Consider the following 21,970-nt stretch of genomic DNA (forward strand, 5'->3'; position numbering starts at 1 on the left):
GGTGTCAGTAGCCTTGAAGTAGGAGTCTGGAGAAGATATCTCCAGATATCTTCTCATGCGGTAAACTTGGATCCTAGAGGAGAACATATCTAATAACATTTTAGATGAAGAAATAAGGTTCAGACCATGGGATAATGGCAATGTCTGGATGAAAACATCTAATGCTCCAATTTTCTACCCTTTACAGAGATACCAAATTTTATCTTCATCTCTAAAATCTTTGATTTATTTTTATTTTAATGTTCTGTCTGTCTTATTCTTACTCTGATTTCCAAGATTCAGTCCTATTTCCATACTCTAGATCTGAGGATGGTGTCTTTGCTTTAAAATATTCAAAGGAGTGCTGAACTGAAATTTGTAACTGACTATAGAACTCTCGTTTAAAACTCAGAAGTGTCCTTCATGTCCGGTACTTTGGAAACATTTTCTATGACTGCATCACAATATGTAAAATACACAAAAACATACCAGGAAAGATTATTAGGAAATAGGGCAGGTATAACCAAGAAGATAGAAGAGGAACACTATTCAGTTCCTGTGGACCTGGGCAACTCTTGGCATTAAATTTGACCCCAGCAAATACAATTCCTGCTGCCCTTGTGAAATTTCCTGTCTCTGTGCATGGGTTATAATTTGGTTTTAGTGTTTTTTTTGTTTTTGTTTTTGTTTTTGTTTTGGTAGCTGTTGTTGTTTTGTTTTGTTTTGTTTTGGATGTGTTGTTACTGATTTACTACCTTCACTTCAAATTTCTAAAATTTTATAGAAACATCAGTTTTTAAAGATGGAAATACATTTAACATTATCCATCCCATTATCTTATGAGTAAAAAGGCTGAGGTCGAAAGAAACACAGGCGCTAATGTACATAAAATAGATAATATCACACTCATCTTTAATATCGTTTTCACATACAAGAGAAGGAAGATCACTCAGATAAATTCTTTTCTCCAGAAATTCTTAACTCTTAGAGAAGATTTAAGTAAAAATATTCTATGTAACTATATGAGGTCACATCATGGCCCTCAGGTAGAGATATCTAGAAAAATGGAAAACAGAAAGTAGCCTAGAGTTGGTGTTGATAATGAAGAGCTAGACTCAAGAATTTCTGTGTGGGAGCAATATAGATCACTAATAAACAGTGACTGAACTTGATCTTGTCTTTCTCACTGTGGTCCACAGTACTGAGTGGTGAGCATCCTGATCAATATCTATAACACACACAAACATGCTAAATAAAAGGGTTTCTTCTTTCAGTGATATTAAGAAGTATGTAGCATGTGTAAGGCAATTTTCCAGTTAAATGTATTTATGGAAGTGGGAAAAGCTTAAACATAATAGTGCATACAGTGTGGATTGAAGCACATAGTAATGCTGGCTGTGAAGTGGTTCATAATCAAACTGCAATACCAAATTTACACCTGGGGATATAGCACAGTGATAGAGAATCTGTCTAGCATAAGCAAAGCATTGAATTCAATCCCTAGTACACCAGGGGGAAAAAGAAAGAAAATGCTTAGACCTGGCTAAGCAGAGTCCCTGATCTGGGTTTTCTTGTCAGGAAAACTTTTTGTGCTTTGGAGTAGCTTCCTCAAAATTTTAGAAGTCCACATCTGGTGCATGATAACAACAAGGATCTCTGGGTTGTATGCCCTGACCCTGAATCAAATATAGAAGTCCAATTCTCCTCTGCAGAGAACTCTGTTACTATCTTCTTCCTATAACCTCCAGCTTGTGGAGTTACCCATTTTCCCCAAGAAGCTCTGTGATTTCTGCCTATTGGGCTGTCCTGGGGCCTCATGGCTGGGACTTGGCTTCAAGAGAATGGTTTGGTGACCAGATGAGATTCCCTCTTGATAGTATAATTTTCTTTCATGGAATCACACAAGATGAGGCCACCATAAGGTGTTGATGTGCTAATATGGGGTGATTCTTAGATCAGACCCAAGATGTACTCAAGACTCTGGTTTACCAAAGTTTCACCGTTGAACCTTGGACTCAAGCCATGTGTTAGGGCTGTATGTTGTATCTAACCCATCTTTTTCCAAAATCAATCACTGCCTTCTATCTTTAATGCTCATGGTGTCAGAGAGAACAGAAGACATTACCATCCCACAACCCACAACCCTGGCACCAGGATGCAGAGTGGTCATTCCAACCCCCACAGCTGTTTCCACATAACCTGTCAGGCATTTGCACAGAAGTGGCTGCATTAGCCTTTTTTTTATGTACCAAGGATTGAACCCAGGGATGCCATGCTACTGCAAAGTCTTTGAGATCATTACGCTGCAATGCCACCATGTACTTTCAATCTATGTCCTGATTGACCCTCTGTGTATGGATGAGACTGTTAATCCCACCCTGCCCCACAGCACATCACCCCCTACTCCAGCTGGTGGCACTACGTGAACAAAAGCATTATGGTCAACATTAAAACAGATCCCCTAGAAATGCAGAAACCAGGATCTAAATAGTCCAAGTGGTGGAAAGATATTTTTCTACAGTTATGCTATAAAGTTCCTAACAAAAAATTAACATGAACAGTAAAAATGATCATTCACATTTTAGAGGGAACATGGGAGGAATAGACAAACTCTAGATAAGACAGAGGGGTGGGAGGGGAAGGGAGGGGGCAGGGGGTTAGAAATGATGGTGGAACGTGATGATCATTATTATTCAAAGTACAGGTATGAAGACACGAATTGGAGTGAATATACTATGTATACAACCAGAGATATGAAAAATTGTGCTGTATAAGTGTAATAAGAATTATAATGCATTCCGCTGTCATATATAAATAATAAAAAAAAAGATTGCTATGGTTAAGCCTGGTATTTGTAGTCAACACCAATGAAGCACTAAAAGAAACTTTGAGCCAGGCATGGTGGCATGTGCCTGTAACCCTAGTGGCTTGGGAAACTGAGGCAGGAGGATCCCAAGTTCAAAGCCAGCTTCAGCAACTTACTGATGCCCAAACCAAGTTATTTTTTATTATGAGACAGGGTCTAGAGATATGGCTCAATTGTTAAGCACCACTTTAATTAGCACTAAAATTTAATTAATTGATTGATTAAGTTTAAATATAGGAATCTACAGAAAAAGTTTAAGACTGCTTTGTCAGTATTAGTCAAGTCTCCAGTGCTGCGACCCCTCGCCGGCAAGGGAAAACACGACACAGGATTCTTCCTTCAGCAGTTTATTCAGGCCTTGATTCATGTTTCATCTTCTAGTGACCCCGTCGCCGAGCGCCCAAGCACAGACTAATAAAGCCTCCAGCATACCAATCCTAAGCTGCCACGTGGACCTTTCTCATAGGGTGGTAAGGGATTGCGTGCCAATTCTCCATATTAGGAGTTGTTTATCACAGGCCACAGTGGAAGCCGGCGCCATCTTCTAATGGCGGCCACGGTCTAATTAGAACGGCTCACCACACTCCAGGAAAAAAAAGTTGACAAATTCAAGTTGAGCCCTTTAAACTTGCCCAAGTATGTGGGCATTTTAGGGAAACCACAAGGGACATTAGGGACAGTAATTGTAGGATATTTACAGCTCCTCGCTGGAAGAGGGGCAGGGGTTCCTGGAATCTAGAGCCCAAGAGAGCATTCTGGAAAAACCTAAATGTCAGGAATTGAGATTGATTGTGACTCCCATGGGGACACTAAGGACACCTGCAGTGAGGGAGCAGGCAGAACCCGAACAAATTTCTTAACCACAGTCTCCCGCTGCCCTCCTGTTGGCATGTTCCCTTTTCTGAACCCAACCTGATGCCGTCAATCAAAGGAAACTATCACTGAAGTACGTAGTCCTGAGTCCTCAGCAGAGTACAGAGTATACCTGGAGAGACAAAGGATGTCACAGACAGCACACTGGCCCAAATACTTGAAGAGCTGAAGGAAAACAGACTTTCATGAAGACCAGAGTTTTTACATATTCCCTTTTCAATTCCTTCTTTGCTCTTTATTTCAGGATTTTTATCTCTAATACTAGATACTGTGTCCCTTTTTGTTCTGAGTTGTTAGAATAGTTTTGCATTATTTTAGATAATCCAAGAGTAACTAAAATGATGTTGATTTAAAAAATCATTTACACTAATAGACTTTGAAATCAAATCTAGTATGTTTGCACTGAGGTTGACATGGGAAAAATGAAACAAACCTTGTAATCACCACACATATTACCTGCTTATACTCCTAGGTTTCTCACACAATTTTATAGAATTAATTATACAAGGTCCAAAGTGGTGTGAAGAAACAATTGACATGTTAAGAGTATCCTTTCCTATTAGAGTATTCACAGATATTGAAGAAAACATTGCACTTTCTAAAGTTTTGATGAATGTGTAATTTAAACACATGAACACAATAATGTATGGTGAGATTATCAAACTTTATAAATAATAACTAAATTATCAGGAAAAGTTACCTATGTCCTTTATATTTGTTTGTTCATCATAATTATACAAAGTAGTGGTGTGCATTTTGACAGATTCATAAAAGCATATAACATAGTTTAATCCATTGCAATCCCCAGTACTTGCTCTTTCCTGCTTCATATTACTGTATTGCAAAAGAAATAAGTGCTTCTTCAGGATAAGATTGTTTTAACCTTGGAGATATGCAAGCAAAGATATGCCTAAAATACCTTCAAAGTTTGCAGTTAGCATGATAGCTCACAGAAAAATTCACATTATTTGTTTAAAAACTGTACTTGATTTGATGATTACATATCCATTTTCCTCAAAAGACAAAAAAATGTTAATTTAGCTTTAATTTATTATCCATTTATTATTATTATTATTATTATTATTATTATTATTATTATTTATTTTATTTTATTTTATTTAACATCTAATTATTATATTGTCTCAGCAGAAATTCAACAAATGTAGACTCAATTAATCAAGGAGCTTCAGTTTGGCATATGAGCATTACTGACATCTAGTGGTCAAACTAAATGCATTTCTTGAACAAATAAATGAGGGTCCTTTACATGAGCAATCTAGTAAACTAAAAATTAACTTCTATTGGTCCATCTGATATTTAATCTGGTTTTGAACACCAATAAATTCTATTTAAAATAAGTAATAAGAATGATGTTCATTTCAATAAGTGTATGTATCTGTTTTCAAACACACTGCTATTCTAGCCACATAAATTCTTTCACTTGTTAGAAAAATTATGTATATTGTCATTTTTATGACTCCCGGGTGTTTTACAGATAAGCATTAGTTGCAGAGAGGTTAAGAAATGTTTTATCAACTATCAAATTACAGAAAATAGGTCTAAAGTTAAAGTAACCATAAACTATCTCTGACTTCCAAGTGTTAACTTCAAAGATAAGGTTGTTAAAAATTATAAAAATTGCCAGTGTTTGTTTATCAATAAATGCCTAATAGTTTCTGAGAACTTTGCAGGAATTACATTATTATATCGTTACAGAAATCCTATACGTTGACACAATATTTTATCATTTTCCATGTGAGTAAACCAAAACTAGGACTTAGAATGTCACATGAAGTAGATCAAAATCGTAGAAAAAATTTAGTGGATCAGAAGTTATGTTTTTAATCTGTTCTCTAAACTTATTCCCTTTATATAAATATATATTTATTTCTATGTTTCTCTAAATTAATAACATATAGAGAGTTAGAGTCACTAAATGCTCACGGAAATCATGTAATATAATTCTTCAGTTATAAACCTTGAGATATATATAGTTCAAGGTTTGGAAACTAGTTAGAATCATATCTCTGCTACTTATCCATATTTCTGAGTTGACTTTGAGGAGCTTCTGGGTTTTCCTACAGTGCTCTTTTTTTGCCTGTGCTGCCTCTCTACCAAAAGTAACTGTTCATTGAGTGACACATTGGGATTTAAAGTGTTGGTGTGAGGCCACTATTACACCATTTCTGACTAGACATATGGGGCCTGTTCAGGAGAGAATATTCACTAGAGGTTGCACAGATAGCAAGTGACTGGGAACCAGAAGTCTCTGACTAGAAAACAGAGCTCTATCCTTGGGGATATGAAAACCCTCTATCCCAGGTCTAGAGACACCACCTGCTTGAGAAGGCTTTTCCCAGGGGACTAGAGTGGCTGTCAAATTTCTTGGTCTTAGCTTGTTAGAACTCAGTCACATTTAGTTTGCAGTCTGTGGCATCCAGTCTTTGAGAAATGACTTCTCAGATGCTGGGCAGAAGTAGGTGAGTCAGCTCCCCTGGTTTTGTTGAAAGAGGGCTCCAGTGACAATAACCAAAGTGATCCCAGGGGTGGTAGAGCTCCAGTGAATCAGCCAGTGCTTCTGTAGAGGGCCATTTCCAAGGTTTGCAGGGAGAGAGGAGTAATGTTGAGAATAATCTGGATCAATTGCCACAAGGCAGACACTACACAGAAGCACACAGCAAAATATGCACAGTGACAAACAAGCAATCCAGTTTTAGCAAATGCAGGAGCATATGTGTAGACACAAATATATGAACAGATGCTGTTATATGAGAACACTCATTGTAATCTGCCAGTTGTCATGATTGATGTTTTTCTTTCTCTAAATCCTTTCATTTTGTCACTCAGAAGAGAAGCTCTTAGTAGTCAGTCATTCCAGGAGGAGAAGATTTATAGCATATTCAAAAATGGAGAACAGATGGGTTGTGGGATGGGAAGCCTTTGAGCCTGGGTAGAGAGGTTATTAAATATTCTGCCTCTGAGGATGGAAGCCAGTCACTAGGAAGAGTTCAACATAGCTGAACTGGGGAATTGAATATCTGAAAGGGGAAGAGAGGTTCAGAAAGGGAAAGGAAGAGAGAGCCTCAGAAAGTTATGGTGGAGAAAACCTTAGACAACATGCATGAAAGTGCATATTAAACAGAAAAAAGTACAAAGTATATAAAAGGTGAAAATTATTGCATTAGTAGAGGGCACAATGATGGCAGCAGTTTGCAAAGAAGTAGTGACATAGTGGAACTTTATTTTATTTTATTTTATTCTGCTGCTGTTAAGCTTATTAAATATGCTGAATTTGTCATATATTTAGAATATCAAAGAAATTTTAGAAAGAATATTAATAAATAAGTGGATTCTAATGACTGCAGAAATCTTGTTTGAGACCAGGAAGCAAAATATTGCAATGCTAGGATTTAAGCCCCATGAATTTGAGGACTTTGATTAAATGGCTGGTGTACATCTGCATTTGGTGCAGCACCTCCCACAGCATGCTATAAACGTTTCTCTTATGGGAACTTCTGTAATATACCTGATGGGGTCAGAAAATGGTAGTAGTGGTTAAGTTTGCAGATGATTCTGAATATAGAAGGTGGGAGACTTAAGTGACTAGAAGCAGCTAGAACATGTAACAATTTATAAGGTTTTAGGACGTTGACACATGAGCTGTATTGCATATTAAAAACAACATAATAAATAAATACCTGTGAAATTAACATCAACCCCCACCCACTCATTCTAAGTGCTGTCACAAGGAGTCAACGGGATTTATAAAATATATATACATATAAATATAGAAGATATATATACATATATAAATTTTTGAGGATGTATCTATACATATGCTCAAACCCTTTCCCTTAGCCCCACACAGAGTTCTGCTCCCTTCTCCCTTCTCATAGCATGTGAATCACTGCTTCCCAATCTCAATGATTAATCTCATTAATAATTAAGGTTAATATGTTGATCAATTAGATGCTTTTCAAAAATGAAAAATATGAAGTAATTTTGGTGAAAAGAAATGAATTAGGGGGGAGTTGTGGTAAAAGATATCCTGTTATCTCAGTATCAGTAAGAGAAAGAAAAACTGATTGAATAGTAGTTTCTGAAGATTAAGCCTACTAAATTATTTTTAAATTGACCTGCTCCAGACAACCCCCATCACTAGCAGCAGGGTGCAACATAATGTCATCTCCAATCCAATGTCAGTGATAAACTTGTAACTGATTTGGCTACATGTATTCATACTTGCTTTAATACACTTTCTCAGTGCAAGCAGATTATGGTTTTTGAATTGCAGTTGAATCATGTTACACTGAAACTTAAAGCTTACATTCTTTTCCATTGTTCCTAAGACAAGATAAAACTTCTTGGATTAACCACAAGAGCCTACATTCTGGTTTTCTACCAACTCTCATCTCATCAATTCTGTGCCTTCTTTCTCAGCCAGGTTCATGCTGACCTTCCATTCCTTCATCTTTGCCTTGTCATTCCTCACCACTCAAATCTTTTCCTATTCTTTTCCATAAACTAAATTTTTTTTCTCCCCAACTCACCCTTCATTCTCATCCTTCTGCTGTCAATTTAGCCAAAGCTCCTCAAGAAATCATTCCCCAAAAGTAATGACCAGATTAGTTAAGCCTCTAGTGTACAGCAACTCCTCTTTGTAATCCAGTTGCCACTTAAATGATCTGATCAGTGTTGGTCCTCCTCACTAACCTATTTGACCCATAAGAGCAGGACAAGTCTGTCTAGCTACTTGAACATTGATACTGTGTACCCAGTGATTATCTAGTATTTAAGTGCACTTGAATGAAGAATTGATGAGTGTTTAGAACTGAAGAGTGAGGGAATGCAGAGAAGAGGAAAGTACTGAGGATGTCTCCAGGGTTTCTTTCATGGGACAATGTGTGTGTAGGTTGAGGAAAAAGGAAGAGGAATGGTTTCAGAGAGGAGATGATCAAGTTAAAATGACCTTTATTAAATAAGATGTTACATCTGTGGAAGTTATTTTGTAAGCAGCTGATGAAGCCCGGGGCCATAGTTTGCAACCCCAGAAGATGAAGATTTCACTTGCTTCTGTAATGAATTTGATTTAAAAAGAAAAAACACTATTTCAACATCCAACAGAGGGGAAAGGCTACTTTACATGTTAAACCTAGAAATATTTTTTTTTCATTGATAAGAGAATTACTAGAAATTTTTCATTTGCAGAGTTTAACTATGAAAATATTACTGAGGTTATTGGGAGTTAATTCACTGTGACAGTGTTAGTGGGCAAATACTAACACCAAAGCTAGTTAAAAACATTAAGGAAACAATATAATTTTCCAATGCTAATTTTTTTCTTTTTAGTTATTTAATAGGTTCCTACTTATACATAACATTAGGATTTATTTTGACAGAATTATAAATGCATGGAATACAGTTTGCTCCAATTCAGTGGCCAGTACTTACCCTTGCCCTCTGCCTCCACCCTCCCCTGTTCCCTTTCCTCTACCCTACTGATCTTTCCATTTATCTACATTCTATTTATTAGTATCTTGTAGCATAATGGTAAAATTCACTGTAATATATTCATATGGGTATATTGGAAAGTTAGGTCAGATTCATTCCGTTCTTTTTCCCTTACCCCTACTATGCATTCTCTATCTCAATTTCCTTTTTCCAAAGCTAATATCTTTAGAAAATATGGTTCTTGTAATAAGTATAACCTAAAGGTTAAAAAGAACAAAGATTTGATTGAATGTAGCATATTACAGAAGAGGACATGAATTTAAAGTCATAGAAAGCCGTGAAAGTATAAAATGAAATTTAAATGTTGATGCTTTTGCTGGTTTTTACCATTGTGTTCCTGATGCAGCCAATTTTAGGTATTCCTTATTCATTCTTATTTTTCAGATAAGGAAAAATTATTTAGCTTTAGTCTTTAAGTTTTTTTCTGCTAAGTTCTTTCTGCAGCTTCTTCATTGAGATAACTAATATTATTGGGATGCATAACCTCTATTTTTATTTAATCTTTATAATTAGCATAGAGAAATTAAACATGTGGTTGGTCTTTCTAGAAGCCTTAGATTGAAGGAAGTATGAAGACTGAAAAACCACATAGGACCATGTGGAAATAGCTCAAAAGAACAAAGATGGTCAGATGTTTCATAACAGTAAAAATGAAAATAGGTAGAAAAACAAAAAGTTGAACATGGATATAAATAGAACTTTCCAAAACTTAGCCAATGGGACATAATAACTATATGTGGAATGTCTAAAGATATGTCACTTTCTAGGTACAACTAGCCCAGTCTCTATCTGAATCCCACCTATAACCCAATCACAAAACATACATTGTCAAATTTCTAATAATGTCCTACCTAGACTCATGCACACCTAAGCACCACATCATTTTACAGCTTGCCTCCATGTCATAGGGGAAATTAAAACATAAGTAGAACACAAGGCACCATACATCTTCAATTATTATAGTAAACTAGCCTGCAGCCAACTTAGACATTTTATTTCCCATCACTATATCAGAAACTAGCTACAAAATTAATATAAACTAGACTGTTCTCAGGTAGAGGTCTTGATCTAACTTTAAAAAGACAGAGACATTGCCACTGCCACTTCCCAGGTATTATGAAAGGATTGTCCATTTACATAACATGGCATGAAAAAGAATAAATTATAAAACGCTCTGAAAACTATCTGGGTGAATCCAGTATTTTCTGTTCAGCTAAGGAACGTAATGTGGTGAAGGACACAATTTTTTAGTTATAGGAAGGAACATTGTATTCTTGAAATCATATAATAACCTCCAGTTGCATCTAAATTTTGTAATTCCATCTCAAGTTCAGATCTAAGTATCAGTTATCCAATCCTCCACTTTTTCTGGATTTTTTCCCAGAAAGCCTCTTCTTAATTTCTCAGAAATACGTTACAAGTATTTCTCATTGCTCAAACCACCAGACAGGTTGGGTTATCATCTCCCCCACAAACACTGTATCACAATCTGATGATATTTTACACACACACACACACACACACACAAAATCTCAGTTATTCTTTACATCCTCATTAGTAATTATAATCAACAGTGAGTATTTGCTAATTTAATACCATATGCAGTTTCTTCCTTAGAGACTGAAGGGACAAAAGAGATGGAAACTTCAGGATTATTGTTATATTTACAAATTTTACACATGGATTTTCTACAAATGAGGTGAATATTTCAAAGCAAATGTATCAAATGTATCAATTCTTTCTGTCCCTGATATTCCCTCTCTAGGTCTCCTCTGCTGTGTTATGGAATTAAAGAATGGATGTCACATTTCTCCAAGAAATAGGCAACATGCTATGACAGAAGTCAGGGTCTGTCACTGGAAGCAAGAAAACTTCTGTCAGAAATGTGCCTATAACCAATTCCCACCAACATGCTTCAGATCAACAGCACACAGTTCCACCCTTCCTCCTTTCTTCTGATAGGTATCCCAGGGTTGGAAGATGTGCACATGTGGATCGGCTTTCCTTTCTTTGCAGTATATCTGATAGCCCTGCTGGGGAACATCATTATCCTGTTTGTGATTCAGACTGAACGCAGCCTCCATCAACCAATGTTTTACTTTCTGGCCATGTTGGCCTGCACTGATCTGGGCTTGTCCACAGCAGCCATCCCCAAAATGCTAGGCATTTTCTGGTTCAATCTCAGAGAGATTGTGTTTGGTGCCTGCATCACACAGATGTACACCATCCACATATGCACTGGCCTGGAATCTGTGGTGCTGACAGTCATGGCCATAGATCGCTATATTGCCATCTGCAACCCCCTAAGATACACCATGATCCTCACCAACAAGGTGATAGCCATTCTGGGCATAGTCATCATAGTTAGGAATTTGGTGTTTATGACTCCTTTCATATTTCTTATCCTGAGATTGCCTTTCTGTGGTGTCAGGATTATCCCCCATACCTACTGTGAACACATGGGTTTGGCAAAGTTAGCTTGTGCCAGTATTAGGGTCAATGTTATTTATGGCTTCATTGCGTTCTCAGTGGGGTTCATTGACCTTTCAGTGATTGGATTTTCCTATATTCAAATTCTCCAAGCAGTCTTCCATCTCCCATCCTGGGATACCCGGATGAAGGCACTCAGCACCTGTGGCTCCCATGTCTGTGTCATGTTGGCCTTCTACCTGCCAGCCCTCTTTTCCTTCATGACACATCGCTTTGGCCACAATGTCCCTCACTATATCCACATACTTTTGGCAAATCTGTATGTGGTTGTTCCCCCTGCCCTTAACCCTGTTATTTATGGGGTAAGGACAAAACAGATACGAGATCGAGTACTAATGATGCTTTATCCTAAAAGCCATTGACATTTATCCCCAGGAGTATCTTCCACAGTAGTCCAATAAGGAGATAATGAGATCACACCAGAAGTAGAAAATGAAAATATTTGTGTTAAACTTCCCCAGTAAGTCAATAATGAGATCATAAATAGCAGGAACATTTTTGTTTAACTCCTCTGACATTCCCACACAAGCCAATCATATTATGTGTCCCTCCATTGCCCNCAAATTGCAGAATCACATTGGTTACACACTCACATTTTTACATAATGCCATATTAGTGACTGTTGTATTCTTCTACCTTTCCTATCCCCTACTATCCCCCGTCCCCTCCCCTTTCATCTTCCCTCTCTACCTCATCTGCTGTTGTTCAATTCTCTCCCTTGTTTCCCCCCTTTCCCCTCACAACCTCTTATATGTAATTTTGTATAACAATGAGGGTCTCCTTCCATTTCCATACATTTTCCCTTCTCTCTCCCTTTCCCTCCCACCACTCATCTCTGTTTAATGTTAATCTTTTCCTCATGCTCTTCTTCCCTGCTCTGTTCTTAGTTGCTCTCCTTATATCAAAGAAGACATTTGGCATTTATTTTTTAGGGATTGGCTAGATTCACTTAGCATAATCTGCTCTAATGCCATCCATTTCCCTGCAAATTCCATGATTTTGTCATTTTTTAGTGCTGAGTAATAAGCCATTGTGTATAAATGCCACATTTTTTTATCCATTCATCTATTGAAGGGCATCTAGGTTGGTTCCACAGTCTAGCTATTGTGAATTGTGCTGCTATGATCATTGATTTGGCAGTATCCCTATAGTACACTCTTTTAAGGTCCTCAGGGAATAGTCCGAGAAGGGGAATAGTGGGTCAAATGGTGGTTCCATTCCCAGCTTTCCCAGGAATCTCCATACTTCTTTTCCAAATTGGCCACACCAATTTGCAGTCCCACCAGCAATGTATAAGTGTACCCTTTTCCCCACATCCTTGCCAGAATAGACAAAGAACTCAAAAAACTAAACAATAACATAACAAATAACCCAATCAACCAATGGGCCAAGGAACTGAACAGACACTTCTCAGAGGAGGACATACAATCAATCAACAAGAGAATAGTGGGTTTCATCATGGAATATTCATACATTATTGAGTTTCCTATACTATATTAACAGAACTAAAAAATTCAAAAACTTGCAAATTCCATTTCAAAAATTAACATTATCCTTATGGCAAAATCAGAAAATAAACAAGAAAAAAAAACAGAAGAACGTCAATACAGAGAAGTTTTTCAAGAGAAACAGATACATAGATTAACCCCACATATAAAAATAGATAAAATTATAAATTTGACATCAATTTGCTTGCATACATTTTAATTAGCTTTTTAATTCACTATCACCTTACAATTAAAGATATTTTTGGAGTGCAGTGTGATATTTCAACACATGTGTAGATTTTCTAATGATCAGATCACACTGATATATCCAAAATCTTATTTATCATTTCTTTGTGTTGGAAACATTCAATACCTTCTCTACTAGCTATTTTGAAATATACTATTAAATGTTGTCAGCCATAGTTACTTAGTGTGCTAGAGATCATTAGACATTATATTTTCTACCTTTTAATTAAAAGGTACAGGTGTCCAATTGTAAACTATCCTCTATCTCCCCCTATCCTCCACCTTTCCCAGACTCTGCTAACCACTATTCTACTCTCTGTTTCTATTAGGTCAATGATTTTATCTTTGCATTTAAGGAAGAGTATACGGTATTTGTCTTCTGCACCTGGTTTATTTCATTTAATGAATGTCCTCAAATTGGTGCCAATGACAGGATGTCATGATTTTAATGGCTGAATAACATTCCTTTGTGTATTTATACCACCTTTGCTCTGTCCATCCATTCACCAATGAACATTTCGGTTTATTCATACCTTGGATATTGTGAATACTACTGCAATAAACATATGAGTGCAAATATCTCTTCAACATACAGATTTCCTCACCTTTGGCTATGTATCCAGTGTTGAAATTGCTGTATCCTGCGGTAATTTTCTGAGGAACTTCCATACTGTTTCCTATAATGGCTCTACTAATGTATGGTCCCATCAAATGAATTATCAGATTTTCCTTCTCTGCATTCTTGACTGACTTTTTACTTTTTATTTTTTATAAGTCATTCTAACTGGAGTGGGATAATATTTCATTGTGATTTTGATTTGTATGCAAATTGTTTAAAATTAAGTTTATCCTTATTTCAAAAGCAAATGAAAAGAGCCAGACAGACTGTGGAATGTCTGACTTTAAAAGTTAGCTACCCAATATGTGCAGAGTTGACTTTGAGGGGAATTAGAGGATGATTTCAAGATCTAGACAACAGTCCACAGAAAATGAGCCTAGGCTATAGAGGCCCATAGGCAACAATTTTTTAAGATGCTCTGAGCCAAGGAAATTATTTTTTTATAAAATTAACACAAAACCAGCAATTATAATACATGTACTCCAAAGACTGGGCACTGATTTGAGATTAAGATTCATGGACAATTTTGAATAATGGGCTCCAAGTTGAGTAGCAGCAAACATTTACTTATTGCTCATTAGCATTTTTCCCAAAAACATACTGAGAAGCCTATTTTTAGGGTTTAGTAATAATAATAATAACACAACAGCATTGAACCACCAACAAGAACCTCTAAGGGCTTTACAAACATGCTCACATTTATTTCTTCCATAAATAAACAAATTAGAAATATAATATTTTAATAATTTATGCAACTTCTCAAGTGGCAGACATGGAAGCAAAATTGTGTCCTGCCCAAATACTAGCCTTGAATCCTTGATTACAAGGAAGGGGACTAGTCAGAAAAAAGAAATCATTTCCACAAGTTCAGCCATATATTTTACCTGCAGGAAGTAATGGAGTAAATTATGATAAGTTAAGAATATTGAGTCAGATTCAGGAACATTTTTGCCTGACAGAGTCTGGCAAATGGAGATATGAAGGCATCAAGTCACCACTATGATGTTAGACACCTGCCTAGAACTGGGGCTGTAGTGTGATGAGAGCTGGGCTTGCAACTTGGAAAGCTTTGTGGTTGAAGGCTGAGGATCAGGTTTGAAAGCAAGTAGAGAAGAGCCCTTGGCCAGAAAATTGTCCAACTACCCTGAGGCAGCTCTGCTACGAGGGAGGCCAAGTTAGCAATATGGTGAAGGCTCAGAGAAAGGACTATGCCTAGCCATTCTGCTGTGTTTGAGCCATTCCAACCCAGGAGCCAGAGCTATAAGTAATGAAGCCATTTTGGGCACTCCATCTACAGTAGATGCCCTGGGGTCCTAGAATGTAACTCGTGGTTACATGGTGCAAGGTGATCAACTCAGACTCTCCCTAACACCTTGTTTTTAAAAAATGTGGGAAAACTGAAGAAACAGAAGAAGGTGAAAGAATGTGACTGGGAGAAATTAAGCAACTAGGATAAAGAGGATCAAAAAAGGCAAAAGATGGAGAGGAAAGGAAATGAGGATGAAATGGAATAGATGTTCCCTCTAAGCTACTGATCCCCACCTCACACCAGAAACAGCAGAAGCAGAAGGAAGGAGGAACTTTGGATGCCCAAACTATAGTCCATGTTTCTCTGAAGGAGGCTCAATGGTATGGAACCAGATTGCCTTGGAAGAATATGTACGGAGCAGAAGGCTGGTGTCAGAGCAGGGATTCCACTCACTGAACCAGTTTCAATGAACCCGTTTCCAGATTCAAGATAATGAAATCACACAAGACATGGCATCCTGACAGGCTTGCTACTTTGTGAGATCATCTTTTTAGATAAGCCAGAACAAGTGGTGATAAAAGATAAAGTTTAAAATTCCCATAGACTTCAGCTTCTGGCCAAAATGGAGTAAAAGGAACTGAATTCACATTAATAACTGGAAAAAAAAGAGCAATCAAAACTGAGTGAGATATATTAAGTAATGGTTCTAATACACCAGACATCATGCAAGTGAGAACAGGGACCCCTGCAACATGGGAAACAAGTGAGGCAGTTGCTCCAGTTTGCTGCCTTGACACAGTTCCCAGGCTACCATGAGGGAGGAGGGATGGACCCCAGGTGTAATTCAGTGGAGTCCCTGAATTGAAGAGGTCTAGTTGGAAGTATATAAAGAAGAATAAAGCTACAGTTAACAGGGCAGAGTTCTGGGGAAGAAAGAACTGCACACAGAGAGAATGGTAACAATCTTCAAAGGATCATCCAGTGATGAGTGTAACAAATGAGGAAGCTACATGAGGTAGGGGGAGAAACTACGGTACCCTAAGGATTAAGAAAGAGAGTATCCAGCTCTCACATGGGCCTAAAGAATAGCCATTCTACCAGCCAGAAAAGAAAAACAAAAACATAATTCATGAGGCTTCAGTCAGAATACTCAAAGGAATCTTTCTTCACTTGTAAATCAAAACTAGTTCTGGACCAAAATTTATTCTGGTTATGCTAACAGAGCCCAAAAAGGTCAAATTGTTTCCAAGTAACTTACATGCATTCAGAGAAAAGATTAAGAATATTTACATATAAAATTAAATTAAATATAGTATCTAAGCAAAATCCAAAATCTGTGATATACAATAAAAATTTTCTAGAAATGAACATAAGTAGAAAATACAACCACAAATAGGATGAGGAAGGAAATTAATCAATCAAAATTAGCAAATTAGAAAACAAAAACATTCAATCATTAAAACTGAATCCCATATATTCAAAAATATTAAGTAGAGTCATAGAAGACATTCAGAAGACAAGGTAAACTGCCAAAGATGAAAAAGTAGATTGATGTCATCAAGGGTAGATTATTACTGCATAAAGAAAAAAAGTTGGATTTGCTTCATTAAATTGAAAGATTCCTGCTGAATGAATTGCAGCATATACTATAATTTTATGGCATTTTTAAAGTTCCATGATAAATGCCATGAGGAGATAACTTTCATTCATTCAATTGAATAGGCTGTACCTATCTAATAAGCATGTGCCAGAAGCCCACAGAACTTCTGAATGAGTTTTTGGAATATGCAAAAGATGTTGAATGTGCACATGTAAATGAGCATGAACATCCATAGATGAGTAAGTAAACTTCGTACCCAGGAGACCACCTGTTGCACAGTATTGGGCTAAATTACCAGGAGAGCATTCAGAAAGAAAGAAAATCACTTTATTTTTTCATCCACCTGACTAACCTAGGAGGACCTTTTAGGCCCAGGGGAAGGCAAATTGAGAAGTTCAAAAAACGTAGTGTCCCTGAGCATCTAGAGTATAATTATCTGCAGATACCTCTGGAACCAACCAGAGCCTAAATTCCTGTGAACCTGACCCCATGCTTCATCTCTTCTGTAAGTGAATCTTAGCACAGGATGCTGTACTGAGTTTAACCAGAAGACAAGACACCTATCTATCTCAATCTGTTTTTCTTTCCTGAGTCAGTACTGCTAAAGTAGTATGAAAAGCGAGAAATACAGACCATCTCCTCATCAGGTAAGGAGGAACAAGTGGGGGGTCTATGCTTTTGGAACTTCTCTCCTTGTCCTCCTCTGGGCACTTTGTAGCACCAGAAATATAAAATCTGGAGTTTATCCAAAGGAGATTAATAGCAGGTAGAAGAACCAGGAAGTGCATCATCTGGAACACAGCTAAGAAAATTTGGAGATTTCAGCTACAAATATAGAAATTTGGGGGTTGTAAGACAAAGAATCTGCCTCTAAAAATCTTTGATCATTGGCTAGAAATTACATTTGGTCTATGTAACTTCAGAGGCAGGGGACAAAGACCACAGCTGGGTGGCAGTAAGAAAGTAGTAGTTGAGCAAATTTCAGCACAACCCAATCAATTGGTAAAAGCTCTTGCTGCCAAAATCAGAAAATTGTACCCAGAAAAGCAAGGAGCTACCTATCACTATCTGCACCCAATCGTATCTGGAACTACATGTGTAGAGATGTCTTTCATGCCTGAGTTTTATCCAACTAGGTGATCCCTCCAACAACCTTTCCACTTCTTAAAATAAGGCTTCCCTGATGCCATGCTGTGGGCCTGCCATGCAGCCTGGGGAAGGGCTTGGGCTTCAAGTACTTTGATTTGATTTTAGACTTTCAGCTTCCTTGGATTCCTCATGCTGTCTCTGGCTGGAAACAAAAAACACAAGCTCTCAGTCCTTATCACCAGTTCAGCCTCTCGCAAATGATTAGTGACATCCCGGGTAAAGTATATTTCATTTTATAAGATTCATGGGCAAGCATATTTTCATGGAATTATTGGCAAGGCCTAAAGGGGTTCTGGAAATTAATTGTATCCAACCTTCTGTGTAAAGTGGGATTAGGATTAGAATAGTACAGCATGTTTGCCTACCAATACAGATTGCAAACCAAGATTAAAACAGGAGGGGAGGCAAAAGGACAAGTGCTTTGCTTCTAGGGCTGAGTAAGTCATTCAGAGCTTTTTAGATGATTTATGAGTGAAGAACATACAGAAATGTTCAGAGAAAGGAGAAGTAACTGAATGGGAGACAAAATAATCTTATAGTTCTTATATTACCCTCAGAAATGCCATGCTAGGGTAAAAATAATTAAGGGACAAAAAAACCCCACATATTTCTTCCCATAGGCTTCTCCACAAATATGGTTGAATTGCCAATCCTTCCATTTGACTTGGACTTCTATTTCTTACACATTTGAATCCTATCAGTTAAACCATAGAAAAGGCATAATATCACTGAATCTGAACTTGCACAGTGAAAGACAGAGGGCTAAAGTAGTCAAATTACCCGACCTACTTCAGAGCATTGTGAGTCACAAATGAAACAATTTGTTTAAAATTGATTTTGGACTTGCCAAAGTCATTGCTAATATACTCTATTATTAGCAAGAGAAAAAGATTTAGGAGATTTTCTAAGTATTTTCTATGTATCAGGCTGGAGAGCCACATCTGTCAGACTTGCTTGGGGAAGCAGAGGTGAAATGGGGAGACCAGGGAAGGAATGCCCATCCTCCCTCCACATAGAGCAGCCAGTATCACTAAAAGTCTCCCAAATGAGAAGAATCTGAGAAGAGCCAGCTGACAGGATTAGAATAGCATTTGGGGAAAAAGAAATACATAACTGGACAAATGTACTATTTGAATCTCTTGAAAAAGGTATGCCTCTATCAATGTGTCAATATCACACAGTTTGGGGTCTATTGTATAATTACAACTTCTTTGTCACCCTGACTCCACCCCAAACTATTCCTTCTTTAATATTCCATTTTCTAAATGGTTAGTTACATCACGAGTAAAGTACATTTCATTTTTTATAAGATTGATGGGCAAGCACATTTTCATGGAATTATTTGCAAGGCCTAAATGGGTTCTAGAAATTAATTGTATCCAACCTTCTGTGTAAAGTGGGATTAGGATTAGAACAGTACAGCATGGTTGCCTACCAATCTGGATCTTGAGCTCTCAGTTCCTTATTGATAAGATATATTTGATAATAAGATATATTTTACTAGATATTGATGATTAAATGTTATAAAGTTCTAGAATATTTGAACACACTTCCCAGGAAATAGTAAGGGTTCCAAAAATAATTATATAATTTTATGTTATATTGGTGAGTCTAATGAAAAAGAAACAGGACAGTTCTTAAATTCTCAATGAAAAAGAGCTTCTAAATCCACAAAATAACAACTTAATAGAGATTTCTGTCCCAGGAAACATATTTAAGTACAAAGGACTATATGATTTGTAAGGCCTGACTAATACTTTTGCTAAGCTACAACACTCTTTGGGATCTCCTTAACAAATTTATGTACAATTCTTTTTCTCAAGCCTATCCCTCAGGTCAGAGTTAGCCATCGCTCTTGCACATATAATTATCATTGTTCATATTGGTTGTTCTCATTATTACCCATCAGCCTCAAGAGTTATTTTAGTTTCACTCCTTCACGGTAAAAGTGTTTCTTATTTAATTGGTGACCTGGCACCTAATGGAATGCCAGGGGAAAGACTAAATAAAAAGAAAATAGTGGCAATATTGAACTACTGTCTGGAGCGTGAGAAACATGTACATGGATCATTATATTCAAGATAGAAAAGGAGCATGAAAAAGGGATGGAAGGCTGGAAAGGTGTGCTCTAGCACCCCTGCACCATTGCAATCACAAGATTTCCATTTGTTCAATGACACTTATTACTCCCTTGTGACTATGTGAAATTGCTCATTCACTTTAAACTTGTTTCTTCCAGAAATTAGCTATTCTCCAAATATGAAGATCTATCTAAGAAGTAGATGGGGGGCAATTATGTCGTAGGGTCCATTTTACCAAATAAAAGTGACCTCTTAGAAAAGTGGAAGTTAACTTTATTTTTAGTATATGATGAATAAAAATCTATAATTAAATCAAAAATAAATTCAACTAAAATCACATAATGCAAATTGCATGGGAACTAGGGACATTTATCTGTGCCCCTTTTATGTCAGGCTCTACTAGGCATACTGTGAGAGTTAAATTGCAGATACAATAGTTTATGTGACTATGAAAAAGAAAACAAGAAAAATTTATAGATACAAATTGAGAATCTCATTTGTCCCCAAAGTGTTTCCTAAGTAATTTTTTCCTCTTAAGTTTCTGAAAGTACCCAAGAATTCTATTGAAAGCATAAGTTGAGTAAATCAAGCCCATAATAAATCATAGTATCTCAGTCCTCTGCACTGTTTAATGTAATAGGAGTAACCCAAACTGCATGGCATTATGGATAAACAGACAAATAACAATGGCCTGGATATACTGCCACAAGTTGTGTCCATGTAATGAAAGTTGTTTTATCTCCATGTACTTAGAGTCATTAGATGATTTTTATTCTCATTTTACAGATCAAAAAAAGAAAGTTGTAAAAATTCTTGACTAAATATGACGGCACACCAAATGACTCCGACCCCAGTGAAATTTCAGACTTCCTTCTGAATTGTTTTGTCACATCTCCTGGCTGGCAACTCTGGCTGTCCCTGCCCCTCAGTCTCCTCTTCCTCCTGGCCATGGGGGCCAATGCTGTACTTCTGATCACCATCCGGCTGGAGGCCTCCCTGCATGAGCCCATGTACTATCTGCTCAGCCTCCTCTCCCTGCTGGATATTGTGCTCTGCCTCACTGTCATCCCCAAGGTCCTGGCCATCTTCTGGTTTGACCTCAGGCTCATCAGCTTCTCTGCCTGCTTCCTTCAGATGTATATCATGAATAGCTTTCTAGCCATGGAATCCTGTACATTCATGGTAATGGCCTTTGATCGCTATATAGCCATCTGCCACCCACTGAGATACCCATCCATCATCACTGACCAATTTGTAGTCAAGGCTGTCATTTTCATTGTGGCCAGGAATGTCTTCTTATGTATGCCCATCCCCATTCTCTCAGCACGACTCTATTACTGTGGGAGAAATGTCATTGAGAACTGTATCTGTGCCAATATGTCTGTCTCCAGGCTCTCTTGTGATGATGTCACCCTCAATCGCCTTTACCAGCTTGCTACAGGCTGGACTCTACTGGGATCTGACCTTATCCTCATTTTCCTCTCTTACATCCTCATACTGCGAGATGTGCTAAAACTCAAGGCTGAGGGTGCTGTGGCCAAAGCCCTCAGCACTTGTGGTTCCCACTTCATCCTCATCCTCTTCTTCAGCACCATTCTTCTGGTCTTTGTCCTCACACATGTGGTCAAGAGAAAGGTCTCTCCTGATGTGCCAATTTTGCTCAATGTCCTTCACCATGTCATCCCTGCAGCCCTAAACCCCATTGTTTATGGGGTGAGAACCCAGGAGATCAAGCAAGGAATCCAGAGATTACTGAAGAAAGGGTGGTAACAAGGGCAACTGACTCTCTGCTTTCCTAATGTAGGATGACTTGATAATCA

The 21,970-nt window shown here is 37.5% G+C and overlaps 2 protein-coding genes across 2 annotated transcripts; both read left to right on the forward strand.

The window, feature by feature from the left end:
- Positions 1-11,139: 11,139 nt before the first annotated feature.
- Positions 11,140-12,081, forward strand: LOC107157689 (olfactory receptor 52E5). Its single transcript, XM_015504054.1, has one exon. The coding sequence runs from the start codon at positions 11,140-11,142 to the stop codon at positions 12,079-12,081; it is 942 nt and encodes a 313-aa protein (XP_015359540.1).
- An 8,891-nt stretch (positions 12,082-20,972) lies between these two features.
- On the forward strand, positions 20,973-21,920 carry LOC107157697 (olfactory receptor 56A3-like; the record flags this gene model as incomplete). The annotated part of the gene is made up of 1 exon (XM_015504065.1): positions 20,973-21,920. A coding segment is annotated over one exon (948 nt), but the record flags the coding sequence as incomplete, so codon positions are not given.
- Positions 21,921-21,970: the final 50 nt, after the last annotated feature.

This window comes from Marmota marmota, unplaced genomic scaffold (genome assembly GCF_001458135.2).
Source record: "Marmota marmota marmota unplaced genomic scaffold, marMar, whole genome shotgun sequence".
In the NCBI taxonomy this organism is placed as follows: Eukaryota; Metazoa; Chordata; class Mammalia; order Rodentia; family Sciuridae; genus Marmota; species Marmota marmota.

Coding starts and splice junctions, on each gene's coding strand:
- LOC107157689 (XM_015504054.1), top strand. CDS start 11,140: ATGCTTCAGATCAACAGCACACAGTTCCACCCTTCCTCCTTTCTTCTG.